This window comes from Tenrec ecaudatus, chromosome 15, assembly GCF_050624435.1.
Source record: "Tenrec ecaudatus isolate mTenEca1 chromosome 15, mTenEca1.hap1, whole genome shotgun sequence".
Classification (NCBI taxonomy): domain Eukaryota; kingdom Metazoa; phylum Chordata; class Mammalia; order Afrosoricida; family Tenrecidae; genus Tenrec; species Tenrec ecaudatus.
In genome coordinates this window covers 22,263,442-22,291,317 of record NC_134544.1, presented here as the reverse complement: position 1 = coordinate 22,291,317, position 27,876 = coordinate 22,263,442, and the positions used below count along the sequence as shown (strand labels likewise).

General features: G+C 40.6%; 1 protein-coding gene across 6 annotated transcripts; it reads left to right on the top strand.

The window, feature by feature from the left end:
* Window positions 1–27,876, top strand: POLI (DNA polymerase iota). 6 transcript variants are annotated; one of them, XM_075532675.1, is made up of 10 exons: window positions 1–121; window positions 1,910–2,035; window positions 5,596–5,760; window positions 9,627–9,779; window positions 12,320–12,556; window positions 15,915–16,093; window positions 17,968–18,059; window positions 20,942–21,072; window positions 23,136–23,338; window positions 26,896–27,876. In XM_075532675.1, the coding sequence occupies exons 1-10, from the start codon at window positions 82–84 to the stop codon at window positions 27,685–27,687; spliced, it is 2,118 nt and encodes a 705-aa protein (XP_075388790.1). In that variant the 5' UTR covers window positions 1–81; the 3' UTR covers window positions 27,688–27,876. The 6 variants fall into 6 exon arrangements, with proteins under 6 accessions (XP_075388790.1, XP_075388796.1, XP_075388794.1 ...); XM_075532679.1 differs by having other exon boundaries at window positions 35–160; XM_075532676.1 differs by having other exon boundaries at window positions 83–192.

Genomic DNA, 27,876 nt, shown 5'->3' with positions numbered 1-27,876 from the left:
GCCGAAGTTGGTTGCCACCCGGAAGTGGGAGCGACCGAGGCCGAAGGTGGTTGCCACCCGGAAGTGGGAGCAACCGAGGCCATGGAGCCGGCGGACGCGGAGGCGGCTGGCGGATCTCAGGGTGCGCCGACGCCTGAAGAACCCGGCGGCCTTGCGGGGTGTAAATGGGAGAGGCGGGCAGTAACCGTTGGGGTGCGACCGTCCCCGCCCTGCCCCGCTGCCGGGGTTGTCTCCGCCCCGCTGTGAGAGACCTGCCCTGGGCTGGCTGATGTTTCGCGGTTAGGGGACCCCGAAACGGATGGGTTTGCCTCTAGGGAGTAGGGTGGGGCTCGCCAGCCTGTGTTAGTCCGAGGTACATTTTGTACCTTCCTGAAAGCCCCCGCAACCGCCCAGGCCCAAACCGAGTGTGCCCAGGTGGCCGGAGGTTGAAGTCGAGAGCCTCACCGTCGAGGCCAGGTCTCGGCTGGGGCCTGGCGGGAAGGAATGGCCCAGGCTGGAACCGGGGAGCCTGCTTCTCAGGTTTCCACATCCAGTCCCGGGGCCTGGTGAAATTGGGCGGCCCACAACCCCCCCCCCTTTTATGTTGAGGGAGGAAGGTAGTTTCAGATGACAGCAAATTTTTAGGAGTACGAAAGTTTGGTATACCCATCACTCAGTTTTTCTTTAATATCGACCTCTCATATCAAAACTCGCTACCCTGGATTCGATTCCGGACGGAGTAGAACTGCTTTTGTGGGTTTCTGAGACTAACTCTTTACGGATTAGAAATTCTCATCTTTATCCTGAGGAATGGCTGGTGGTTTGGGGCTTTCAGTTAGAAACCCAAACTAAGAAATGAATACTGGCTTGATACTCTCAACTCAACAGCATACATGAATAGCAGGATCTGAAGCAGAAAACCCTATTGCATTTAGCTTGTCTTGTGCTTAACTGGTGTTAATAGCTGGAATCTCACGTGTTGTGTTTTTCTCTCAATGGCTGGAGCTACATTTTAACTCCAGGAAATACCAGTTCATTCTTTGAAGCATATATGGAGTGGTTGGTTAAGCGTTGAGCTGCATCTGCAGGGTTGGCAGTTCAAAACCACCAGCATCTCTGCGGTAAACAGTCTCAGAAACCCACAGGGCTCGCTATGAGTATGGTTATATATATATATATATCTATCAGTAATATCTGAAGCAGGTATTTCTGCTCTCGAATAAACCCAAAACCAAACTTGCTGCCCTCTCTGGTCTATTCCAATTCATAATATGAATATGGGAGCTAAGTACTGCAAGCCACAGGTTCATCCTTTTACCATTTCATGTTTCAAATCAATTCCTTTTTTTTAAAATTATAAGATATACCACTTAAAACTTTTTAAAGTGGAAAGTCGGTGTTGTTTATTTCTGCCCTCTCCAGTTTACTCCCTAAATGATACTATAAATTTCCAGGTAATAGTGTTAGCTCTTGAAATTATGGTCCATATCCCCCCTCCAATTTATTACTGCCCTCAAAAAATGCAGGGCACAAAGAAATGCCGAGTAGGTAAATAGGATTATTGCAGATCCTGCCACAGTAGTATGATGGAATAATCACAGATGCACTCCAGAAGTGGTTTGTCTATTCTTAGAATGTGATACTTTAATACATATAAAGCGCCCTGGTTGCATAGTGCATTATGTGTTGGGCAGCAGTTTGAATGCACCAGCCACTCTTTGGAAGTGACTGCTTTGTTCCCCCTTAGAGATTTGCACCCTCCAACCAAGACCAAGAGGAGGGGCGACTAGTCTTCTGTCCTACTGGCTTGGTGACAGAATTGACTCATCTAAAACCACTGTGTTCTCCTTTCTCACCTGTTAGTAACTGTTACAAAGAACTGTATGTAACTTGATAGTCTGGATAATTTTTTGTATTTTGCATACTGTAGGAGCTCCTCATGAAGTGGCACAAGCAGAAAGTCCTTCATCCCGAGTTATCGTCCATGTGGATCTGGACTGCTTTTATGCACAAGTAGAAATGATCTTAAATCCAGAACTAAAGGGCAAACCTTTAGGTAATTCTGACCATTGTTAATATTCCCATTGTGTAATAAGTGAATGAACTATTTTTTTTAATGTGTTCTGATAGTAACCAGATTAGGAAAGACCTAATGTAACCTGGTGGAAGCTATTCTGATTTACTGCCAGGCGTAATTTTTCTAAGCGTTATTTAATAAGCAGTGAAACTATTGGAGTAGTCAACTGACCAGATGATCAGAGACCAAAATAAACTTTGAGTCATGTAAGTTTTTGAAATTTTGTAAGTCTTTTATCTCAAAAAGAACCTTTGTGATTACATGTTTACTAGAAAATTTGGTGCTCTCCCTTTTGAAATCAACTTCTGAATTTCATAAAGTCTGAGAAGAAGGTTAGATAGAACAAACTTTAAAACATCATTTTATTAAATTTTACATTGAAACGTAAAAGAAATTTGACATTAAGTATTTGCTTATTAATATTCTGGCTTGTTCCTGTTTTATATGCGGAAAGTAGAAGCTTTGGGGGAGGGGTTGGGCTGGTCTGCATTCAGGAAGGATCAGTCTTTTACTACCAGAATTAGTCTTAGTACAACTATAAGCATTATGTCAGGTTGCTGTGAGTTGGAATCTACTTAGTGGCAGTGTTTGTTGAAATACCAAGGGAGCTCTGCTGTTATTTTCAGGTAAGCATTGGGCTGTTAACTACAAAGCCAGCAGTTCAAACCCACCAGATGCACCAAGGGAGAGAGGAGGTTGGCTGCTCAAGTAAAGATGTACAGCCTCATGAAAAGAGAGAGCGTGAGCAATTACTAGAAAAGGATACCATGGCTGTCAAATTGTTGTGGTTGGTTCTGTTGAGTCGATGTCAACTCATAACAACCCCATGTGACAGAGTGAGCCCAACTCTCCCATAAGGTTTTAAAAGATAAAAGATTTACAGCCTTGGAAACGATGGAGCCATGATGAGTCAGACTTGATTCCGTGACTGTGGGTGGGATAAGCAGGAAGAGCACTTGTCTTTCACTTGCTGTCACCGACTTACTGCCTACCTTGACTTCTTTTTGTAAAACTCTTTGTGAATTCCGTGGAGTTGTAGAGAGCGGGTCATCATTTTTACATTCCAACAGTTCTTACACATTGTGTTTCGTGTCTAGTTTGACTTTTGAAATGGCTATGCCGGGAGCAGGGGAATGAGTGCTTTTTGATATGCTTTAGGTGAGTGGTCTTAGTATAGCTTTTTAAGGGTGTCAGGCCTTAGAATCAAAGGTGCTTCCATTTTTCCCTCAAAGCATTGTTAGCAGCAGTGTGATGGAAACCAAAACTAAAGCTTTGTCGCTGAGCCACGTCAGCCACACCTAGAGCACAGAGTAGCAGTGCCCTGTGTGGCTTTCCAACTAAATCTTCCTGGAAACACTTGCCACACCTTTCTCCTGCTTCCCTAAGCCAGGTGGGTGCTAGCTTTGTCCTTTGTGGTTACAGCCACTGGGCCACCAGGGCTCCTGGCTCTGTAAAGAATGCTTAATAAGAAGCTAGCGTGTAATTAAGAAGCAGGAATGAATGGTTATTAGAAAGTGAGGGAGACGAGTGCTGAAAGCCTCTTGAATGATGTAACAAACGGCGTCTTTATAAGGAACAAATATTTGAGTGTTAGCACTTTCCGTGGGAATATACAGGGGCGGACCCACATCATTGATTTCTGAACCAAAGGGCTGTACCTTTCTAGTTAAGGAAGTTGCCAGTCCCATCTCCTATTTCCTTTGGCCAAGTGATTCTATTTTTTGAGAATCTGATATTCAGAAGAATTTTATGTGAAAATGTTTTTTGACAGTTTTTACCAAAACTTTGTAAAGAAGTTCATGGAAAGATAGAATTCAAAGATCATTTTTCCATGAGCTTTTTCAAGCTTTCATGATTAGTCAATTGGTAATTATAACTTAATCATTTTAATAAAGAGACAGCTCACAGTATCCCTTCCTGAGATTTTTTTCTGCGTATTCCTCTGAAGAACAATTTCAGTCGTTTGAATGTTTGTAAGGGAAGATCCCTAGCTATTACTATAGGTTGGCATTTGTAACAGAGCATTGCTTTATATCCAGTGAGAAGTTGCTTGCCCTTTAATGTTAATATAGATTTGTCTTACATTGAAGATAGAATCAACCCGTAGTGCAACAGATTCTTTCACAGTCACCTTCACGTTGCATGGCAGCATTGAAATCACCTAAAAATTTTCCAGCCTTTCTTAAACTTAAACCAAAAGCCAAAGTCACTGCCATCAAGTCAATTCTGACTCCTAGCACCCTATATAGGGGTTCCAAGTGAACTCGGGAGCAGATAGCCTCATCCTTCTGCCACAGAACCCCTGGTGGCTTTCATCCACTGGCCTGAGGCTAGCAGCCCCCGAGTTACCTGACAGCATCCCCTGGCTCCTTTTCTTGCACTAAAAATTAAACTAAACTCACTGCTGTCAAGTGAATGCTGACTCCTAGCAACCCTATAGAAAGCCTCATTTTTCTCTCTTGCACTAAAAAAAAAAAAAGGCGTAGTAAGGATTCTAGCACCCATTCCGAATTACCTACAAATTTGACTTTAAAAAACACTTGGGAACTGGTGGCTTAGTGGGTCACAGGTTGGGTTGCTAACCACAGGCTCAGCATTTTGAAATCACCAGCTGCTCAGCAGGAGAAAGACAAGGCTTTCTATTCTTGTAAAGATTTACAGTCTTACAAACCCACATGGGCAGTTCTACCCTCTTTCTTACAGGGTCATCTTACTTTAGTGTTCTAAACCAGTAATTGTACTCAATTTTTTCCACCTGTTCTGTATCAGGTCGCTCTAAGTTGGAATTGACTCAATCATAGTGCACTTGGTTTTGGTTTGGTTTATATTTCTGGCAAAACATGACCTAAAGTTAAAATGTGCCAATGTGGTGTTTGCACTGTCTTAAAAAAAAATACCTAGAAAGATTTCATTTTTATTTTACTCAAAGATTCCATTTTTGTGAAAGTCAAAAAACAATAACACAGCTTGCCTTTTATATTTGAAATAACTGATCCCTCTTCTAACATGTAATTCTTACTACTATGACTTGGTGATTTAATGTATGGTAATAGCTTTTCTTTCCCAAGTAGTCAGATGATTAAATATAGGCTGTGCAAAAGCGTATAGATATTTCTAATTCTTTAGTAGGGGGCAGATTGAGATATTGGTATTTCTGTTTTGTAGAAATATGGATAGAAGCAATTTTAGACTGAAATAGAGCTTTTTAATCTTACTAAACATTGCATTACAATTTATACAATTACAGTAATGTTGTATAATATATAATCATAATATATGTGATGCAAACCACTAAACAGTGAACTACTTACCTAAAGACTGCTTCTTGCTCACCCTGCGGTGCTTGAGAAGGAAGGCCTGGCAGGCAGCTTCTGAAAGGTCATAGCCCTGAAGAATTTGTGTCATGCCGCTCCCCTCAGCAGCAGGTGGGGTTGTCATGAATGGCAACTGGCTTTAATCTTGATATGGAGATAGTAAATTGTGTTTTAAGATATTTTTTCAATCCTGCTCAGTTTTTTTATGAAATATTTATTTTGTAGGAGTTCAGCAGAAGTATTTGGTGGTCACCTGCAACTATGAAGCCAGGCATCTAGGAGTTACGAAACTTATGAATGTCAGAGAAGCCAAAGAGAAGTGTCCACAGCTGGTGTTAGTCAATGGGGAAGACTTGACCCGCTATAGAGAGATGTCGTATAAGGTCACAGGTACAGATTTCATTTAGGTAGTAGTCACTTAGCATTAATTCTTCTGTAAAATGCCTAATTTTTACATTTTAATGTGGAATGCCGTACATAATTCAGTTAACTTTTTCCTAAAACATTTTATTTCTGGACTTCTTTGAAAAAAGAATTGGAGCAGTTTCCTTTTTATAAATGATGCTGACATGAAAACGTGTTGTTGGAAGTAGTTTGAGCTTCCATGACTGGTGTTTATATAAATATCAGAGAAAAGGCAAAACAACACTGAAAAGAAAATGGGAAGATATGCCTTAAAGAAAGCCAAGGATATAAAATTAAAGATTTGCTATGTCTTTATGCAAATAATATGTTTTTGTTTGTTTGTTTGTTTACCAAATACTGCCTACCTCACTTCCTGAGATATTTTCATAAGCATATCCTGCTAAAGTTTTTTGCATAAAATAATGGTTAAGTAGCAAGTATAAATGATTAAGTAATATACTGTTCTCAAAATTAATAATGACCGTGGGATAGGCTTCTGTAATATTTGATTAGCATAAATAAAAGCTTATTTTTACACTTAAAATTAACCTTTTTTCAAGGATTTTATGTATAAACTAAATATAATGTAGTTAAACTACGGTGAAGTTTGGGTTTGAATCTAAGTCAGTGTTTCAGTAAATTCGAGAAAAAATAAGGTATGCATATAGGCATATGCAGATACTCTGTGTCCATGAGAATAAGCCAACAAGTATTGCTAATAGGGTTCTATTTCAAACATGCATGGGTTTATTCCAAATAAAATGTGCTTAAGCATGTCTCTGCGACCAGTGGATGGCCGCAGGTAACTTAGTCATCACACACTTACCTTAGTCTCTCGAGCGTGCCTTCTCACAAGGCTCCCACCAAACAGTGACTTGGAAGAGAATCTGCTGGGCGGGTTAAATTCAAGACAGAGAGGTCAGCTCAGAAGGTTGGGGGGCTATTTTCTTAGGATTCCAAAGGGGTAATCACCATAGATTTTCTTAAAAGATACAGAGTTATCCCAGGAGTTTATTTTGAGGAAATTTTAGGGAAACAGAATTCCGTACATTGATGAGAGAAGGGCCAGGAAAGTTGTGCTGGTGACTTTGTTTCCCTCAGGACAATGCACCTGCTCCTTCAAGGGTAGCAAGGGCTGCCCTCCGAGACTTCTGTTAGGAAACCCCATCCACTTCACACCCCTGACCTTTCCCCTGCAGAGTTTTCCTCCTAAAGTTTTAAAAACCTGTAACGGGGACATGATTTCAGGCCTTTGAGAATGCCAAACTATTGTTTTGAGGTGGTGATAGCTGGAAGAGCACAAAACTCCTTGGGGAAGGACTAGAGTATAGCTTCCTAAACTTCTGTGCCTACTGCTCCCTTTTCAGACAAAAACATTACTCAGTGCCTTCTGGCAGATAAAAACATTTGTCCTCTATCCCATCATCCAGGATAAAGTGTAGTAGACACATTTGCACCCTTGGATTTTTCCAGCGCCCCCTGGAGCAGTCCCATCCAATTTGGGAAGCACTAGGTTAAGGGGACAAACTGCCTTCAAAAGTGGATCCATGCCAGTGGAGAATATGTCAGGAAACAATAATCCAACACCACGGTTACTGCTACTAAGTGACCCTGGAGGCTGAGGAGAACTGCGCCTTGGGGCTTCCAAGGCTGTCAGTCTTCCCAGGGCCACAAAGGCCTGGCTGTGACAGCTCCACATTTTGATATTTTTGCTTAATCAGAGGGTTTAATGCTTTAGCAATAATACATTTGTACTGCCCATCATGTAATTAAAAATGTACCAGGATTTTTACTATCATTTTTGCTTGTTTTAGAATATAGCAGTTTTCTTTGAAAGCATCACAAATCTATATATAGAGCTCTTAGAAATTAACAAGGGGAGGGGGAAAAGAAAAATGGATAGAACATATCAATAGGAACTCACAAGAAGAGCAAACACAAAAACCCAACAATTATGTGAAAACACATTCAAGTTAGTGGCTAAGGATGTGAATTAGTAAGGCTGACTGTTTCATTGTTTTAAGCCCATATCTGCCAAAAAATTAAGGATGTGAGGAAAGGTAGAGCCATCCAGCATTCAGCTTTTCCAAAGGCAATCTAGAAGCATCTATTAAAATTAAAGCTGCATATGTTCTTTAGCCCAATGTGTCATTGCTGGGAAGTTTCCAAGTAGAAATAAGATTTTATTTATGAATAGGTAGAAGTACAGAGGTTTTAAAAATAATTCCATAATTGATAAAAATATAGAATGAAAACAAAAATGTTCATTTGTGAGAGAATGACTAAATAAATTAAAGCTTCTTTACCCTGGAAATTTATACTACTATTAAAAAGATTGCTTTGAACCTGTACTGTTTAACTCATAGCAGTGGGCCTTGTTTGTAAGTTATAAATGACCCAAAATCATATGCATCTCATTCTAACATATGTGTAAATCAGTGGTCCAAACCCCTCTCTCAAGGAAAGGATGACCAATCAAAAAATAGTGCATGGTAGTGCTTGGTATGGTAGTGTAAGGACATTTCTGATAGACCCAGTTGCAATTGGAACATTTTTGGTTTACTTTTTGTTTTGCCCTTATACATTCTTTTTTTAAAAAAATTATCTATCTATTTATTTATTTATTTCTGTTAGGGGCTCATACAACTCTTATCACAATCCATACATATACATACATCAATTGTATAAAGCACATCTGTACATTCTTTGACCTAATCCTTTTCGAAGCATTTGCTCTCCACTTAAGCCCTTTGCATCAGGTCCTCTTTTTTCCCCCTCCCTCCCCGTTCCCCCCTCCCTCATGAGCCCTTGATAATTTATAGATTATTATTTTGTCATCTCTTGCCCTATCCGGTGTCTCCCTTCACCCCCTTCCCTGTTGTCCGTCCCCCAGGGAGGAGGTCACATGTAGATTCTTGTAATCGGTTCCCCTTTTCCAACCCACTCACCCTCTACTCTCCCAGTATCACCCCTCACACTGCTGGTGCTGAAGGTATCCACCCTGGATTCCCTGTGCCTCCAGCTCCTATATTCACCAGTGTACAACCTCTGCCCTATCCAGTCTTGCAAGGTAGAATTCGGATCATGGTAGTTGTGGGGGAGGAAGCATCCAGGATCTGGGGGAGAGCTGTATTCTTCATCTGTGCTACATCGCACCCTGACTGACTCATCTCCTCCCCTAGACCCCTCTGTGAGGGGATCTCCAGTGGCCGACAAATGGGCTTTGGGTCTCCACTCTGCACTTCCCCCTTCATTCACTATGGTATTTTTTTGGTTGATGCCTTATACCTGATCCCTTTGGCACCTCGTGATCTCACAGGCTGGTGTGCTTCTTCCATGTGGGCTTTGTTGCTTCTGAGCTAGATGGCCGCTTGTTCACCTTCAAGCCTTTAAGACCCCAGACACTATCTCTTTTGATAGCCGGGCACCATCACCTTTCTTCGCGCCCTTATACACTCTTATGGTAAAATAGAGCTAAAACATACTAGTCCTTGTTTTACTTTTAATCTAAGCAAACTGTAACGTATTCCTGACATACTGCTCCAAGATCCCAGTTAAATGAAAACATTGATGTTCAATCAACGGCCCATATAGAATGAAAGTGCAGGAAATTGAACTCTAAATACATTGCCATGAGTAACTCCCCTAGGAGTTTTGATTTGGGTCATTTTTGTTAGAAAATATTGCCTCAACTCTGGAAATCTTATTTAACTGAGAGTCTTAGTAAAGATACAGCAGAATTGTAAATATCTAGAAAACTTTAATATGATAGGAGATATATTTTTAGCCTAAAATAGTCTGTTGTAGTTATAGTTTCAGTTACATCTGTTTCAATTTTTTTTCCACTTCAGAGGTATTGGAAGAATTTAGTCCAGCTGTTGAGAGACTTGGGTTTGATGAAAATTTTGTGGATGTAACAGAAATTGTTGAGAAGAGACTACAAGAGCTTCCAAGTGACGAGCGTGCTGCAGTGAGTGTGTTGGGCCATGTATACAATGAACAGTGTGAGTAGTGGGCTTGTACTCATCCGATACAGAACGTCTATACATTGCTTGTTCAATGAGCTGGCTTTGTCCTTCTAAAAGTGATGTTTTGTTGGAGGTAAAGTCATATTTAATCTGTTGGTTCTGTTAGGTACCATTGAGTCATCAAGTCTGACTCATCGCAGCACAGTCAAAAGAATGAAACACTTCCCGTTGTGCCCCGTCCTCACAGTTGCTCTCTTTGAGCCCGTTGATGCAGCCACTGTGTCAATCCATCTTATCAGGGGTTTTCCTCTTTCTCACTGCAATGCTACTTTACCAAACATGATGTCCTTCTCCAGGACTGCTCTCTCCTGACAACATCTCTCCCAAGTACATGAGATGAAGTCTTGCCATCCTTGTTTCCAAGGAGCATTCCAGGTGTACTTCTTCCAAGACAGATCACTTTATCTCATCCTAAGTGATAGGAATTGACTTCTAAGCAGAACTTACCTTTGCTGCTTGTTTTGCTCCCTAACTTCCCCAGTTGCCCCTTGTGGAATCTTGTCCTGTCTTACTTGCCATGTGCTTAGTTTCTTTCCAAGTCTCTGCTTAATCAGTTCAAAGAATTAATGCCAACTCCTTGCAAGGGAGCACAGAGGTTTTGTGGGGATAATCTTTAAAAGAATTAATACCAGGCTAGTCTCAAGGAGTTGGAGGTTCATGATCGTTCCAAAGCTATTCAGCTTTGTTCCTCCCCATGCCCCGCTCCCTTGAGTGTATTATTTCTTTACGTTCCTGGGTTCTGCAAATCACTGCCAACATCCCACAGAAACTCAGGAAACATTGAGGAATGGTTTCATGCAGTGAGGAGGTGTTGTTCAGTCCCAAATCCAAAGGTCATGCAGGAGGGAGCCAAATACAGGGTCCAAAGCCAAAAGCTAAAATGTCACAGAAGGTCCTCTTGCTTCCACCCAACGCTTAGTCAGGAAATAGTGGGCTGGCTTTCCTGGCGAGGCAGTGACATGTTAAATCATATGGCGGCACTGTTATATATCCATGGAAAACAAAGAGCGTGGTCTGGTTCATGCCTGGTTCTAAGGTGGGCTCTTACAAGTGTCATCAAGGAAACAAAGAGTGTGGCCCAATTCACATCCTCTAAGGTCAAGTCTTAATCCCTTCCTATTCCAGGTAGAGCATGTCCTCCAAAATGGGACTGTCGCCCCAAGCATATAAAGTCCAGAATTATGTCACATAAGTAATTATGGCTAGAAGGGCCATATTAACTGACTGTCACTCAAGTTTGTCTTCACATATTAAGGTATGAATGACTTATAGGGTCTCCTCGGATATTTGCATTGGAAAACAGGCTGCAGTAAGCTTTGAACAATTTCTGAATTGACCATCTGAAGTGTGGTTTCTGCTGCTGGCTGTCCATCAGATCACATGGAAGGTGCACTGCCCTCTTAGGTTTCAGCATGTCCATCTTCGTACTACCCCGCCCGCCCCCGCCTTTGAGAGTGCACCTGCCCTCCTCCCATAATCAGGAAGAAGAGAGGCTGAGCCACAGTTCTCCTATGGAACAAGAAATGAGTCTGCTCCTGTGTCTTTGATACCTGTGTTCCTTTGTCTGTGTAGCAAGACATTTTCAAAATCATTTTTTAAAAACGCACTCGGATGCTGTAGGTTAGCACTGGTTACAGAGAGTTGTGTTTTAGTTCTTAAGTTGAAAATGAAAATGTCGTTGTTGATCAATTCTTTCCCTTCTCGATAATTTTATTGAGAACTTTTTTCACACTGACAGCAAAACGGGACAGCCCGCTTGGCCACATTTTTGCTCTCCTTTTGCTCAGACGTGCTTTCTCTCTCCATTGATTAATGAACCATCTGACAGTAAATTAATTGCACATCAAGACTCTTCATCCCTAAAAGCTTCTGTAGGTGTCTCCTGAGGATCAGGCAGTCTCATAGCACCCATACTATTTTCACACCTGAGAACTCACTCTGTATCATTTCCCCTGCTCTGTCTACTTCTAAAAGATCTTGTAAGTTCTATGCATATGGATCAGAACTGTTTTTCATGAACACTTTGCTACTGCACAAACATTACAATTTTTGGGTCTTGAAAGCTGTGATGTTACTTATTGTGTAATAACATGGTGTGTGTGTGTTTACAGGGAAATGCAAGTAAAAGTTTTTACCTCAGCCAGCTGGATGTTTTTGAGAGAGATACCTTCAATATGTATTAATAAATAAGCACCACCATTGTATATTCATTGTCACCCAAAGAACCCAGTTCCATCAAGTCATTTCAAACTCACTGTAACCCTGTCTCGGGTTTCCGAGACTGGTCTGCCCAGGAGCAGGTAGCCTCACCTTTCTTATCACAGGCCCGTGGAACTCACTGGAGTTTATAGCAGTCTTGTGAGGAAGGAAGGAAAGAGATTGGTTAAGTGGGTGGGAGTTTGGTGCTGGTGGTGGAGACTGGTATAAGCTAAGCCATGTAATACTCCTACAACTTCTGTAAATAAGAAAATGAAAGCATTTGCAGTGACATTTAATGACTTTGGTTCTTATTACAGCTCTAAACCTACATGACGTCTCCCACATCAGGCTAGTTGTTGGATCTCAGATTGCAGCAGAGATGCGGGAAGCCATGCACCATCAGCTGGGCCTCACTGGCTGTGCTGGAGTGGCTTCTAATAAATTGTTGGCAAAATTAGTATCTGGCATCTTTAAACCAAACCAGCAAACTGTCCTATTACCGGAAAGTTGTCAAGATCTCATTCGTAGTTTGAACCACATAAAGGAAATACCCGGTAAGACAAATAGAGTTGTAAAGGATTCGTTAATTTTGTATTGGTTGTGTTTCTTTAATTTTTAAATTATAGAGATACTGTAATGAATTCTTAGAGTGTGCATAGTTGACTCTTTGAAAAACAAAAACACCTGATGTTTACTGGAAAGAATCTGAGTTAGGAAACAGATGAAAGAACTTTGCCACTGTCAACATACTTTTTCAAAGTTAGAGTATCGTCATAAACGTTGTATGTGGAATCCTCATGATCCTTTATTCATTTCCACTCTTCTAGTGTGCAGTGTATACAGAGAGGGGAGTTGGCCTTGTGTTAACTGTTTGGGGAGTACATATGTGATAGTCGCGTCAGAAGGAACCTTCCCGCGACAAAGCTAAGCTAGGTCTCTCATTTTAAAAGTAAGGTAACTGACTTGAATGGTTCACTGACCATTCAAGTCATGAGACAAGATTGTCATTTTGAAGATCAAATACTGAAGATTTTAGAAAACATCACTGGTGTTCATTCCAATGGCTTTGCTAGGGTTTAAGAGGTTATTGTAGATTTCTGATTTAAATAGATTTTATCTGAAGAGGAGATCACTTTTTTTTTACATTTTATTAGGGGCTCATTCAACTCTTATCACAATCCATACATATACATACATCAATGTATAAAGCACATCTGTACATTCTTTGCCTTAATCATGTTCAAAGCATTTGCTCTCCACTTAAACCCTTTGCATCAGGTCCTCTTTTTTTTTCTTTTTTTCCCCCTCCCTCACAAGCCCTTGATATTTTATAGATTGTTATTTTGTCATATCTTGCCCTATCCGGAGTCTCCCTTCCCCCCCTTCTCTGCCGTTCATCTCCCAGGGAGGAGGTCACATATGGATCCTTGTAATCAGTTCCCCCTTTCCAACCCACTCACCCTCCACTCTCCCAGCATCGTCCCTCACACCCCTGGTCCTGGAGGTATCGTCTACCCTGGATTCCCTGTGCCTCCAGCTCCCATATGCACCAGTTACAACCTCTGGCCTATCCAGACTTGCAAGGGAGAATTCGGATCATGGTAGTTGGGGGGAGGAAGCATCCAGGATCTGGGGGAAAGCTGTGTTCTTCATCGGTACTACATTGTACCCTGACTGACCCATTGAGGAAATCACTTTTTTAAATAATTATTTTATTGGGGACTCTCACAACTCTTGTTACAATCCATACATCAATTATATCTGACATATTAGTACATATGTTCTATCATTCTTTTCTAGATTTTTACTTTCCATTGAGCCTTTGGGATCAGCTCTTTTTCCCCCTCCCTCCATCACACCCCCCACCCCACCCCTCATGACCCCGTTGATAGATTGTAGACTGTTAATTATTTTCAAATCTCACACAGACTGCTGTCTCTATTCCTCTCTGGTTTCTGTTGTTCTTCTCCCTGGATGGGGGTGGGTGGTTATATGCCATTCATTGTGATTGGTGCCCCACTCCCTCTCCACCTCTCCCCCCTTTCCCCTACCCTTTTGTTATCTCTATTTCCATTTCTGTTCCTGGGTTCCATGTGTTGTGAGTTTTATCTCTTACCTATACCTATGTATATGTTCCCATGTAGTCTAGATTGGGAAGCGACACTGAGGTCATGATAATGGGGGGTGAGGAGGCCTTATTAGTGCTCTACTGTACCCTGACTGACTCAACCCCCTCCCTGCAACCCCTCTGTGGGGGGATGTTCTTTTGTCCATAGATGGACTTTGGGTCTCCGCTCCAACCCCCAGCCAATGCATTTTTATTTGTTTGCTTACTGTTTGTTGTGAGTTTTCTAATGCCTGTTGCCTGGTCTCAATGACACCTAACAATTGCATCCACTAGTGTGCTTCCTCCATGTTCGCTTGTTGCTTCACTGTTGGATGGCTGTTTGTTTAACGTCAAGCCTTTAAGACCCCAGACACTATATCTTTTAATAGCCGGGCACCATCCTCTGTCTTCACCACATCTGCTTATGCACCAATTTTGTCTTCAGTCGTGTGTGTGTGTGTGTGTGTGTGTGTGTGTGTGTGTTGAGGGGTGGGGGAAGGGTGAGCATTACAGAATGCCAATTTGTTAGAACCAAGTGTTCTTGTAGTGAGGGAAGATATAAGCCGAGGCCCAAGGCCAGTCTGCAGCCTTATACATATATGTACATATAGGTCAATACCACTCTCGTTATGGATTCATGTGTTTACATAAGTGGACACCTCTGTTAATCTCCCTATCTATGCCTTTGCTTCCTAGAGCTTGCCTCTGTTTTCTTTTCCCTCCTCCTGCCCTGCCATCACTTTCCCCTTTCATCCGCCTCTTAGTGCTTCCTCTCCACTAGCTTGGTATTGCTCTAATACTCACAGAATCTCTACCCTCTCTTAGATACTGGTTCTGCTTCCCTTGCCATTCCCCTGTCCATGATGCTGTCTGCTCACCGCACCCTTCTCCCCACAGAGGTCACTTCTAATAGTCATGTTTGTGTGACTCCAAACTATGGTAATCACTGTGATGCCTTCTCTCAAACAGTGTTGCGGATGACCTGGGTCTGGGTGGCGAACAGTAACTGTCGGGTTGTAATAAGTTAGGATTGTATACTGACACAAAACATCTCACTCAGCTCTGCTTTCTGAGTTTTGGTATCTACTTTGTAAGCATTTATAATTTTCCCTTAGGATTAAGTTGCCAGCTCTCCCTTATTTCAGCTTGCTTTTCCTGTGCTAGGAGACTAGTACTGGTTCCCATAGTAATGTGGTGGTTTTAAGTAGAGAATGGAGCAATAAGTACAGAAATGATGCGAATGTTCATGCTGTGTGAAGAATGTAACCAATGTCACCGGTCATGGAACAGCTTGTATAGAAGGAACCTAAGCTGCTGTGTAAACCTTCGATGGAGACACAAGAAAACATTATTTAAAAAATAATACAGGACATTAAAATGGCTTCAATAGTCCTGTCAAAGTGTGACTGGGTTTTCATACAGGAACTTTGTGTGATTGGCGTTTTGCTGTTAAGATGGCTCATTTTCTGGCTTTTGGTTTTACTTTGCATGATAAATTTGTCTGGGAATCACTTGAGTTAGGTAATAGACACTAGCTATTTAACATTCATGGTTCTCTTGACAATCTTTGTATGGACTAGAATCATGATGACTTCATACTTCTACAGTGTCATGTAACAGGTAACCCCAATTTCACTTCTTCAAAATGGCACTTACGGTTTCTGTATTCATTACATGGTTATAAGGGTAGCGAAAGTCTCATGTAACTCGGACCCTTAGAGAACTTAATGATACACTTGTAATATCTGAATTCATTTGACTTTCAGGAAGTTAATCCAATGTGGTGTATGTTTCTCTTTGTTTAGGGATTGGCTATAAAACTGCTAAACGTCTGGAAGCATTGGGGATCAGTAGTATTTATGATCTTCAAACTTTTTCATCCAAAATATTGGAAAAAGAATTGGGACTTTCCATTGCTCAACGTATCCAGAAGCTCAGTTTTGGAGAGGATAATTCTCCTGTGACCCCCTCAGGACCCCCTCAGGTACATGATCATGTGGTTGATTTGAACTAGGAACTAGTCCCATGATAGGTGTCCTGGTGGTGTAGGAGGTTGTGCATGCTAACCACAAAATCAACAGTTCAAACCCACAAGCTGCTCTGTGGAAGAACGATGGGCTTTCTGCTGCCATAGAGATGTATAGCCTTGGCAACCTACTCTGACTCTTACAGGATCTCAAAGATTCACTTGTCTCCATGGCAGTGAGCTTGTTATTGTTGTTGTTTTCTGTCACATAATTGGAAATAAAGACTTCTGGCTTTAGTACCATATTCTGTACCTTCTAATTTACCTATTAGGTTGGTACATGATTCCATTCCTTTTATGACTGTGCCTCATTATATTAGTTTAATAAATTTTCTGAAACAGAATCCTAAGTTTTAATCATTTTGGACCACTTTGATTGAAGTCAACCTATTTTAATAACCTATGTATTGGTCTGCTAACCACAAAGTTGTTTCAAGCCCATCAGCTGCTTTTCTGAGGGAGAAGATTAGGCTCCCTTTCTGTAAAGGTTCATAGCCTTGGAAGCCCTATAGATGGCCAGTATGTGGTCAAGTCAACTTGAAAGTAGTAGTGTAAGTATACAATATGAGGCCATACATATTTTTTTCATCTTATTTTCAGAGCCATTCAGTGAGTTAACAGATGGGGAAAACCTGTAATTACCCAGTTAATGTTAGTTAATTTCTTCCTATGTTACAAGCAATTGGCTATGTGAATTAACTCTGAATCTTCCCCCAAAATCTTGGAGATAGGTAGTTCTCTTCTCCCTCCCTTCCTTCCTCCCTTTTTGCCTTCCTTCCCTGCTATTGGAAAGATGAATCCCCAAGCCCTTAGTGTGTTAGTCTGGGTTGACTAGAGAAACTAATTCATAGACACTCATTTGTGTGTAAGAGAGAACTTTATATCAAAGAGCAATCATACATTATGAAAACACCTCAGCCCAGTCCAGATCAAGTTCGTAAGTCTGGTATTAGCCCAGGTGTCCGATACCAGTTAGTAAATTCCTCTTCAGACTCATGTAACACATGCAATGACCCCAAATGCACGATGATCACAGGTCAGTGGGTGGAAAGTCTTGTGGATCCAGTGGCAGTGGAAGCATTTCAGTGCTGGCATGGGTCTCCATGTGGCTCCTCCAGCTCCAGGGCTCTGGCTCCATCAACTAGGTTCCATGTGTTTTGTCAGTCAGCAGGAATATGTAGCAGAGACTGTATCTGGCCTCTAGTGAGCTATTTTATCTCCTTCCTACCTCCAAATGAGGTCATCAAGCTGTGACCTGATTGACAGGCTAGACTCCACCCCTTTGCAAGTTGACAGCAGACTTTGTAGCTGCCACACTTAGAAAGGCAAAGCACCTAACCTAGAAGGTTAAGCTCAGATTCAAGTTCTAGTGCGGTGGTTCTCAACCTGTGGGTTGCGACCCTTTGGGCATCGAACGACCCTTTCACAGGGATTGCCTGATTCATAATAGTAGCAAAATTACAGTTATGAAGTAGCAACAAAATTTTATGGTTGGGGGGGGGTCACCATAACATGAGGAACTGTATTAAAGGATCGCGGCATTAGGAAGGTTGAGAACCAATGTTCCAGAGGATTAAAAGCCTTGCTGAAATTTGACAGTAAAGCTTGGAGTAGGTACTAGAATACCATCATTTTCTTGACTTCCAGTGCACTTTCTACTGGAGTACAATAACTTGGCAGCTAAAGACAATATAAGAGTGAACTAGATGGCTTAAACCAATCTCAAGAGGTAAGTTCGCAAAGAAGGTGCCAAATACTGATTTGACTTAAGCTGATCATTGATACACTTACTTGTTGGGTTACAGTGATCCTTATTTGTGCTTCTTTGCTAGTCCTTTAGTGAAGAAGATTCATTTAAAAAGTGTTCCTCAGAAGACGACGCTAAAACAAAGATCGCAGAGCTCCTTGCTAGTCTTTTGAACAGGTGATTGTCCATCTTGCCAAGTGTTCTATATCTGTTGTGCAGATTACGTATGGAAAGAATGCTTGCTGTTCTGCCATAGAATTTACATGGTCCGTGAGGGCTACACAGAGTAAAGACTCCCCGAGTGCTGCAAGTGATTTTCTCTCAACTGCTAGCCCAAAGCCTGTAGGTTAGAGCCTACCCAGAGATAGCTCAGAAGAACGGCCTGGCCATCGCTCGTTCTGGGGTGGAAAATCAACCATTGGAAGGAGACCACTGGAGCACAGTTCTAGTGTAACACACGTGCGACCACCACGAATCCGAGGCAACTGAACAATGACTTTTAAAGTCATGTAAACATAGATCATTTGTCCCAGGGTTTTTGTATATGATAAACTATTACAACAATGAGTAACTAAACTTAATCCATTTACTTTAATGATTAGCAACAAAACAAAACAAAAGCAGCAGCTAAGCTCACGGCTGCCATCTCGTCAGTTCTGACTCATAGCGAGCTTCTGTGGCAGAGTGGAACTACCTTACAGAATTTCCTAGGCTGTCAGTCTCTACAGAAGCACACTGCTACATCTTCCTCCCACCAAGTGGCTAGTGGCTTCCAACCGCCAACCCTCCGCTCACTTAGCAGCTGAGCCCTTCAACCACTTCACCACTGGTCTCCACAGTTCAGTTATGACAGTGGTTCGACCAGGGCTCTACGGCTACCTGTGGATACCAGGGCTCTGTTACGGAGGCCTCTACAATTCTAGGCCACTTGTAGTCTTTGGCAAAAAGACAAGTTTTCCTTTTATTCCTTGGGGCAATTGTGAAACCTTTACTCTGACCCTAAAAGTTCATTGCTGTTTATTAAAAGGGAAAAAAATGTACAGAGGCATAATCCTGTCACAATTCCTATAGGAGCAGCTATTTAAATCCGTCATGGTTGAGGAAGGAAATTATTAGGAACAACAATGATAGAAGATACCAAAGTAGCTTTATATTTCCTTTGCCTCTAAGCACGAGGAAATAATAGGGTCAGGACAATGGAGGCAGTAGCTCTAGAGCCCCATGTATGAGCAAATGTGAGTGATCATGGCTGTGTGCAGAGTTACTGATTTATAAGATATACATGTGCCCACTGGAGTTATGACTATATGAACTATCTGTCTAAACAGCATGGCCCAAACTGAATTTCTGATGCTTTGCCATCATACCTATGTTTCTGAATACAGATGATTATCATATATTTTTCTTCTATTGATTTGGCTCTCTTTGTTTTGGAAAAAATTCTCAGAATAGGATGCCAAGGGTCTAACTGTTTAGAATAAGTGTCCTGCTGTAGTGATGGGAGGAGAGCTCACTGTGAAGATGGAACAAACCGTTTCTGGCTGACTAATTCTCAGAAAACGGATGAAGTGATGTTTCCTGCAGCTTCACTGTCAAATGCAGTGCTTCTCAGGTTTCACGCAGCCCCTGCAGGTCATTGTCAACTGCATGCACTCAGGGCTGCTGCGTCGCCCCGGCCCTGGCCCCAGTGCTATGACTCAGGCTGTGGGGGTGCTGGTGAAACGGGGTCACTTGCTCTGCTTCAGCTGCTCTGAAGGGCTGTGCCATTGGAAACAATTCTGCACATAGAGAAACCACAAGAAGTACATGTTTTGTAGTTTCTCTTTGGATAATCAACACCCACCTGGGTCTCTTATTTTAGTCACTGAAGTGTAATACCACCTACATGGCAAAAATTAAATTTTTTATGTAGACACCCGTTCCTCACTTCTCAATGTGGTTAGATGCTGACGACTAGTCCGTTATGCAGAACTGGAGCATGACAACATCACTTCAAAACTGCCACACCACTGAGAGTCATGGCCTGGCCAAGTTGACACAGCACCATCAAAGCCTGTGCTAACTTCTGCCTCCCGCCTCCGCGTTTGTTACTGCCTGATGAATGACAGTGTGTAGAACCCATAAGTAGAAGATTTTTACTGTTGGAATGCTGTTATCAAACAGGAATCTGACTCCATGGCAGGGAATGTGCTTTTTGGTTTGAGGTGTATAGATAGTATACAATGTATTTACTTACAGGATTTTTTTCCTTCTCAAGTGTATGATGGTTAATAGTATAGGTGTGTGATAATTCTACAATCTTATGGAGCTCCAAGATGCACATACATTTACTTATTTCCTAAACTTGGTATATAAGTGATTTGCAAGCTGTTATTCTAATATACCGTATGAAATATTGACTGTGAGAATCTGGTGGTACAGTAGTCAAGTGCATGGCTGTTAACCAAAGAGTGCACAGTTTAAAGCCGCTGGCCACCAGGCGGGAGAGAAATATGGTGATCTGCTCTTAGAAAGAATCAGCGTTGGGGACCGTGTGGTGCATTTCTGCTCTGTTCTGTGAAGTCACTGCTGTGACTCGAAATGCAATTGATGGCAGTGGGATTTTGGTTTGGTGTAGATTACGTGGGCAGTGTTCTTTACTTTGATGTAAAGAATCATATTTGTGAAAACAACATTTGTTTGAAATTTCTTATTTTTCACTTCTTCAATGAATGTTTCTTAAAATGATTGCTGATTTTCATTGTCTGCTTTTCATTGAACTTGGATTTTAAATCGTTTATTAGAATATGGGTGATTGTGCCCGTGTTTCTGACAACTGTCAGTTTTGAGTGAGTCCTGACATCCATACATGAAAAATCTGAGGACTTTAATAGTCTTTGTGATCATCCTTTGCTTTGGTTCCTAGTCTCTATTGCTTACTCTTTAGCTATCTTTTTGTATTTATAATTGTTACGTTTACAAAATCTGGTGCCTCTAGTTACATGAGGAGGTAATCCAGTTTAGAATTATTAGGTAATACTTTTTTCTAATTCCTTTGTGTACTTTGCCTTTGTTTTCAGAGTTTGCCAAGATGGGAGGAAGCCACATACAATGAGACTAATCATCCGTCGCTATTCATTGGAGAAGCACTATAGCCGTGAAAGTCGGCAGTGCCCTATCCCATCCCATATAATTCACAAGTTAGAGACAGGTATGGACTAATTTTCTTAGAACTCCATTAACCAGTTGAACTCCTGATAAAACAACTTTGAACCAGAAATATGCCCCAAAGATGGAGAGGCCACTCAGGGAGTTAGCATTTAAAGACCTGTATTATCCTAGATAAGCATTTTCACTTGAAAAGTGTATTTTCATCTTTTAGATAATGAAAATCTAACGTTATGGAAATATCCCCACATCAAAGAAAATGATGATCATTAATTACTTGGCTTGGGATAGCCTTTGTATAGGTATTTAGTTAGTTTCTACCTTGACCTATTATGAAAAAAGGTGAACACTTGGAAACAGGTCATTAGCTGAACTTATTTCCATTTATCTTGAATAAATTACAAGGATTACAATCACAGTGTCATATGGTAACCTGAAGGAAGGAGCCTTAGGAGTGGTGCTGTCTGCTAAGCATTGGGCTGATAACCGCAAGGTCAGTGGTTCAAACTCACCAGCCACTCTGTGAGAGAAAGATGAGGCTGTCTGCTCCCAAGAAGATTGATAGTCTCAGAAACACTAAGGAGCAGTTCTTTCTTGTCCTAAGTGTGATGAGTTGGAATACAATCAGTGGCAGTGGGTATGAGAGCTGGGACTCTACTACATTTTAAAGAAACTCTACTACATTTTTATAGAGTGTATGTAACATTTTAACCATCTAACCAACACTTGTGAAGATTGGGTTTTCCCATATGCTTGCCTTCCTTTGGTTTTGTTAGTTGCTTTGATATGGTTGCTTGAGTGGATGTGTTCATTCCTTATGAGTTTTTTTCGTTTCTATATACAGCTTTCAGTGTCATATCCTAAGATGCTTCTCTTAACCAAATATGTGGTCATCAGATGTTTTTTGTTTTCTTTTAGAAGTTTTATACTTCACATTTAGTTCCGCTTTGAGGTTCTTCCTTTCTTTTTATTACAGGTGGGTATCCAGTGGTTTTATCAGCATGTGTTGAGCACAATGTTCTTTCTGTGACTGACTTGCTTGGCACCTTTGTCAAAAAATGTATTTATGCCATTTTCTGTGAAAACGACCGTGAATACAATGTTGAATAGAAGTGGTGAAAGTTGCCATCCTTTGGCTGTTTTTAATCTTAGGAGAAAACATTTCAATCTTTCACCATCAAGCATGATGATAGTTTTAGGGAGTTCTTTCAGCTGTGCTATATTAAGAGAGTTTCTTTCAATTTATAGTTTTTGACAGTTTTTATTATGAAAGCGAATTAAATTTTATAAAATGTTTTTTTGGGTTAATGTCTATCAAGATGATTATATGACTTTTTCCCCTTTGTTCTTTTAACACAATATCATAAATTTGCTTTCCTTTTAAACCTACTTTCATTTGGGTAATAACCCCCCCGATCATGACGTACAATCCTTTTTATGTCACTGTTTGTTTTGTTAAATACCGAGCTTGTTTTGCTGAGGTTTTGTTAGAATACTTGCAGTTATGTTGGTGAAGGAAGGACACGTGTTACTCTTTTTGATGTCATCATTTAGCTTTGGTATAACATTGGCCTCAGGATGAATTAGGAAATATCCCCTCCTTGGCTGCTTTATTGAAAGTTTGCGTAAGATTGGTATTATTTCTCCCCCTCCCCACCCGCCCTCTGGGTAGAGGGCTCAAAAATTGTGTATCTCTTTCCTTGAAAGTGCCTGCTATAAAGGTATTCTTTATTAAATATATGTAGAATTCACTCATAGAAGCAAACATTCCTGAGACTTTGTCCACAGGAAGATTTTTAAATAGTCATTGTATTTATTTTTAAGAATGTGTTAGATGTATTACCTATTTGAATCCGTTTTCATTGTGGCTTTCTAGGAAGGAATTTGTGTATTTCATTGAAGTAAAATGTTGGAATGGTGTAAAGAATTTTTTTAATATTCTTTTTTTGAATGGTGTTTCCTCTTTAATTTGATTTTGGAAATGTATATTCTCTCCTTTTTGCTTGATAATTTTAGCTAAATGTTTTATCAGATTAGTTGAAATATTTAACGCTTATTAGTTATGATATAATATTTAGATGCTTTCTTGGTAAATATTTTATTTAGGGAACTATGATGTGGTGACATCAATGACTGATATACTTATGAAACTTTTTCGAAATATGGTGAATGTGAAGATGCCATTTCACCTTACCCTTCTAAGTGTGTGCTTCTGCAATCTTAAAGCACCAAATACTGCCAAGAAAGGACCTATGGACTGTTACTTAACACCATCAATATCAACTTCACGCGCTGGCAAACGTGCGTTAGTAAGTATACTTTTTCATTTTTTAAAGAAAAAAATCATTTTACTGGAGGCTCTTACGGCTCTTTCCACATACTGTTTCTGGATTTGTGGGGCTAAGTTACTAATTTAAGTTTATGTTTAATTGATTACTTTAGAGATGTGTTTGCATATATTATCTCATGGGTTCTTGTGTGCAGCTTATGCACACATGAGGTGGTTGAAGAGACACAGCTACATCATCGGTGCTTTTGAGAACTTTAGAGAGTGCTTTTGAGTAGGTTTGAGCAGGTTAATGCGTCATCTGCTTTCTTGACTGCTGAACCCAATGAAAGACATTACTTGTTGATGTAAGTAGAATGCCTGACCATTTCAATTTTTTTCTCTATTTATTTTGATATTTTTGTTTTCTTTACTGAAGTCTTTGACCTTTACCAGTGAGTGCTTCATTTTTAAATTTTTGGCAAACAAGGTTATTGCCATACGTATATATCTCCGGTTGTTAATGAGTCTTCTTCCAATCCTCATACGGAACTTTTTTTTTGTGATCCAAGTGGGTTTTTATAAAGGATGGAAGAAGTTTCAGGCTTTACAGGTAACTGAACACAGAATGGCACCCCCACATGGGGCAACCTGAGGAGAGAGAGGGAGGGAGAAGGGGAGAGAGAGTGAGAGGAAGGACAGACAGAGGGAAAGAGGGGGAGAGAGAATGAGAGGAAGGAGGGAGGGAGAGGGAGGGGAAGAAGAGAGAGAGGGAAAGGGAAGGAGAGGGAGATCCCTCATACGGAGCTTTTATGTATTAAATATTTTCTCAGTCTTTAGAGTGCATAAGCAAGGTGAAAGGATGCAACTCTTTGGCATAATTTTTTCAATTTTGAACCATCTAATATCTCCTCTGTCTGTCCAGATGACTTACACTTGATCCATATGTAGTTCGACATGAGCACAATTAAAGTGTTTTGGAATTTTCAGTATTTATAATGCTGCCCCTAGTTTATGATCTATATGAGTGCCTCATTCAACATTTTTGTGTTGCCAAAGAATATTGAATAAAACCATGGACTGCCAAAAGAACAAACAAATCAATCTTAAAAGAAATTCAACCAGAATGCTTCTTAGAATTCAGGATGGTGAGGTTTTGACTCACTTTGGATCCTTATGTCTGTCTCTAGTAAAGGGTTCACATTTGCTAGAGGTTCAGCAGAGAAGAGGGAAACCATAGGATGAATTGACACAAAAACCTCAACAGTGGACATGGCACATAACAATATGGTATCTGATTGTGGCTTTTGGTCTTAAATCTAAGTATTGTGCTCTAGGGAAACCATGTAGTCAATTCCATTTAGGCAAGACATCCAGTGTAGATGTTCCCTCCCAGTTTGGGACATGATAATACATTTTATAACAGTATATAGCAAAATGATGGGGTAACACATATAGGAAAGTTTTTCTAGAGTCTTTTTAAAAAATCATTTTATTGAGGGCTCATACAACTCTTATTATAATCCATACATACATCAATTGTGTAAAGCACATTTGTACATTTATTACCCTCATCATTCTCCAAACATTCGCTCTCCATATAAGTACCCGGCAGCAGTTCCTCATTTTTCACTCTGCCTCCCCATTCCCCCTCCCTCATGAACCCATGATTATTTATACATTAGTATTTTGTCATATCTTACACTAGGGAGTCTCTTAAGTCACATATTATCTATCAGTTTCTACCTGTGCTACCAGACCTTCCCTGTCCCCATTTTTCTGCTAAACTTGGTTTTGATGTTTTGGGTTTTCATGGCAATGAAAAGAGGACTGTGGAATGGTTTTGTGGTTGTTGAAATTAAGTGCATGGCAATCGAGTGGCAGAGAGAGACCAGTCACGTTTTTAAATGACCAAAACAAGCCCTGTGCATGATAGTTCTGAGAACCTCTCGTCACTGCAGTTTCTTAACGGGGGCTGTATGTTAGTCTGGGTAGACTAGAGAAACAAATTCATAAGAGACTCGTGTATAGGAAAGAACTTTATATACAAGAGCAATTGAATGTTGAGAAAACATCCCAACCCAGATCAAGTCCATAGCGCCCAATGTTAACTTATATATCCAATACCAATGTAAGTATTGAAATCCTCTTCAGACTCACGAAATACATGCAGTGATACCGAATGCAGGAAGATCACAGGCCAGTGGGTACAAAGTCTTGTGGATCCAGTAGCAGTTGAATCATCTTAGTGCTGGCAGAGGTCTCCATGTGGCTCCTCCAGTTCCCAGGGCACAGGCTCTATCAGTGTAGTGCCATGTGTCTTGTCAGTAGAGCATCTCTCAGGGAGTGAGTTGAGAGAGGCAGTGTCTCCTGCCTCGAAGGAGGAAATACAGGAGTTCCCAGAATCCTCAGGAGAAGGTCATGCCCACCCAAAGGCTTCATTGGCCCTATCCTGATTGACAGGCTAGAGTCCATCCCTATACTCTTAATCCTCAAATTGGCACCAGATTATGTAACTACCACAGGCTACTTTTAAAAAATAATGATTATTTACTAAGTTGTTCAGTCCTGTGACTAACTCTTAATTTAAATTCATTTTCTTTCTTTAGTTTTTTTGGTTTCATCAAGGGTTTTTCAAATGTTTTAGATTTAAGTTTCAAATGAGGACAAAATTAGTGTTATAAAAATAATAAATTAGTGTCCTCTTCCGAGTTCTTATATTGCTGACTCTTCCATTCCATTTGTTAACTGACATCTTAGTAAGCATTTGCTTTGGGGCTGCTAACCACAAGGTGAACAATTTGAACCCACCAGCAACTCCAGGGAATGATGAGGCTTTCTGTTCCTGTTGAAATTTACAGCCTTGGGGACACAGGGCCAGTTCTATCTGGTCCTGTAGGGTTACTATGAGTCAGAATTGACTTAATGGCACTGAGTTTTGATAGTGGGTAGAGCAGGGGAATTAGAGACCCTCATTTGCAGAGGACTCAAGGACTAAAAAGCAGTAATGGACTTGTGCAGGCCTGGCACACAGTGCGTATTCAGTAAACACTGCTTCTCCTTTGTTTTTGTTCTTTTTTTTAATGTGTTAATTTTCACTGAGCATTGGACTGTACATACATTTTTATGATGTTTAGAGGGGAAATGAGTGAAAAACATTCTGTTAAACCTAACATTTCAGAACTTGGGATAGACATTGTTAGAAAGCCAGTCCATGTTGTACTGTGAGAGCATTTTCTTTTTTTTTGTTTGTTTTTAATGCCCTTAGTCAGTCTTTTACTTCTCCAGGTTAGTCATTTACTTCTTGGGCCATTTTTCTTTAATTCACAGAATCGAAAGTTTGAATACGTGATTGTTAAGATACTTTCCAGGTTTTTAAATGCAGTGCCATTTAGGAAGGACACCTTTTCTACAACAGAAAGTAACGATTCATGTGGTAGTGTGACATGGTGGTGACTTAATATTTCCTAGTTGGTAGTTGCCAAATAGGGTTGACGTTATTTAGTATGCTAGCAATATGTTATCATGCAAACACACTGCAGGAGCATGGATACGTAAAGAATATCAAACATTGAAATGACTGTTGTCCTTGTATTCTAGAAAACGAATGATACTCACTTGGAAGATTTTTCCCAAGACAAGGAAACAAACCAAGATTTTCTAACAAGTGGAAGAATCAAAAGCCCAAGACCTGCAGAGTCTCTGGTAGATAATACCACGTTCTCTCACAAAAAAGATAGTCATGCGCTCACACCCAACTCATTTCCTGAGGGTATTGACCAAGATGTCTTTAAGCAGCTTCCAGTAGACATTCAAGAGGAAATTCTTTCTGGAAAACCCGGAGAAAAATTTCAAGGATCAGGAAGTTCGAGTTATCCATTGTATCCTTCTAGAGGAATATTGTCTTTCTTCCCTACAAAACAAATGCAAAGCATTCCCTCGAAGCCTAACAATCATTTATCCAGGAGCGAACAGGGACCCACTGTCTCTCCATGTGAACCAGGCACATCGGGCCTAGACAGCAGTAGCTCCTCTCACCTGTCTAGCCAAGATTATGGAAATGGACAAATGAGCCAGAGGCCTAAAGAATCTCAAAGATTCGACTCTTCTAATACCAACCCTGCTGTGTCTGCTTTTCATTCATCTTCAAATTTGCAAAGTGAACTTTTTCCCCAGAGTCATACTAAAGATAGCCATGAGCAACCCATAGCAATAGTTTCTCATCATGAAGGCTTTGGAGAAAATAGACAGCAAAGTTCTGCCGAGGAGAAAATGACTCTCCCTTCCAATATCAATTCTGAAGTTTTCTATGAACTGCCTGAAGAAGTACAGCAAGAACTGTTGGCAGAATGGAAGGCAACAGGGTCATATTTCCAACTTGTACATAAATAGGCATGTTCAGAAAAGAGAACGGTTTAAAAGGCAAAGTGCTATTGTTCTTATATTAAATATTAACAGTGATTCAATAATGTAGACACCTATATAAAATGTACTAGATAAAGCCAGAATTGTTAACAAGTAAATTCCTGTACAAGCCATACGTTTACGACAGAAGAAATCATGTAAAATATTCTTTTTAAA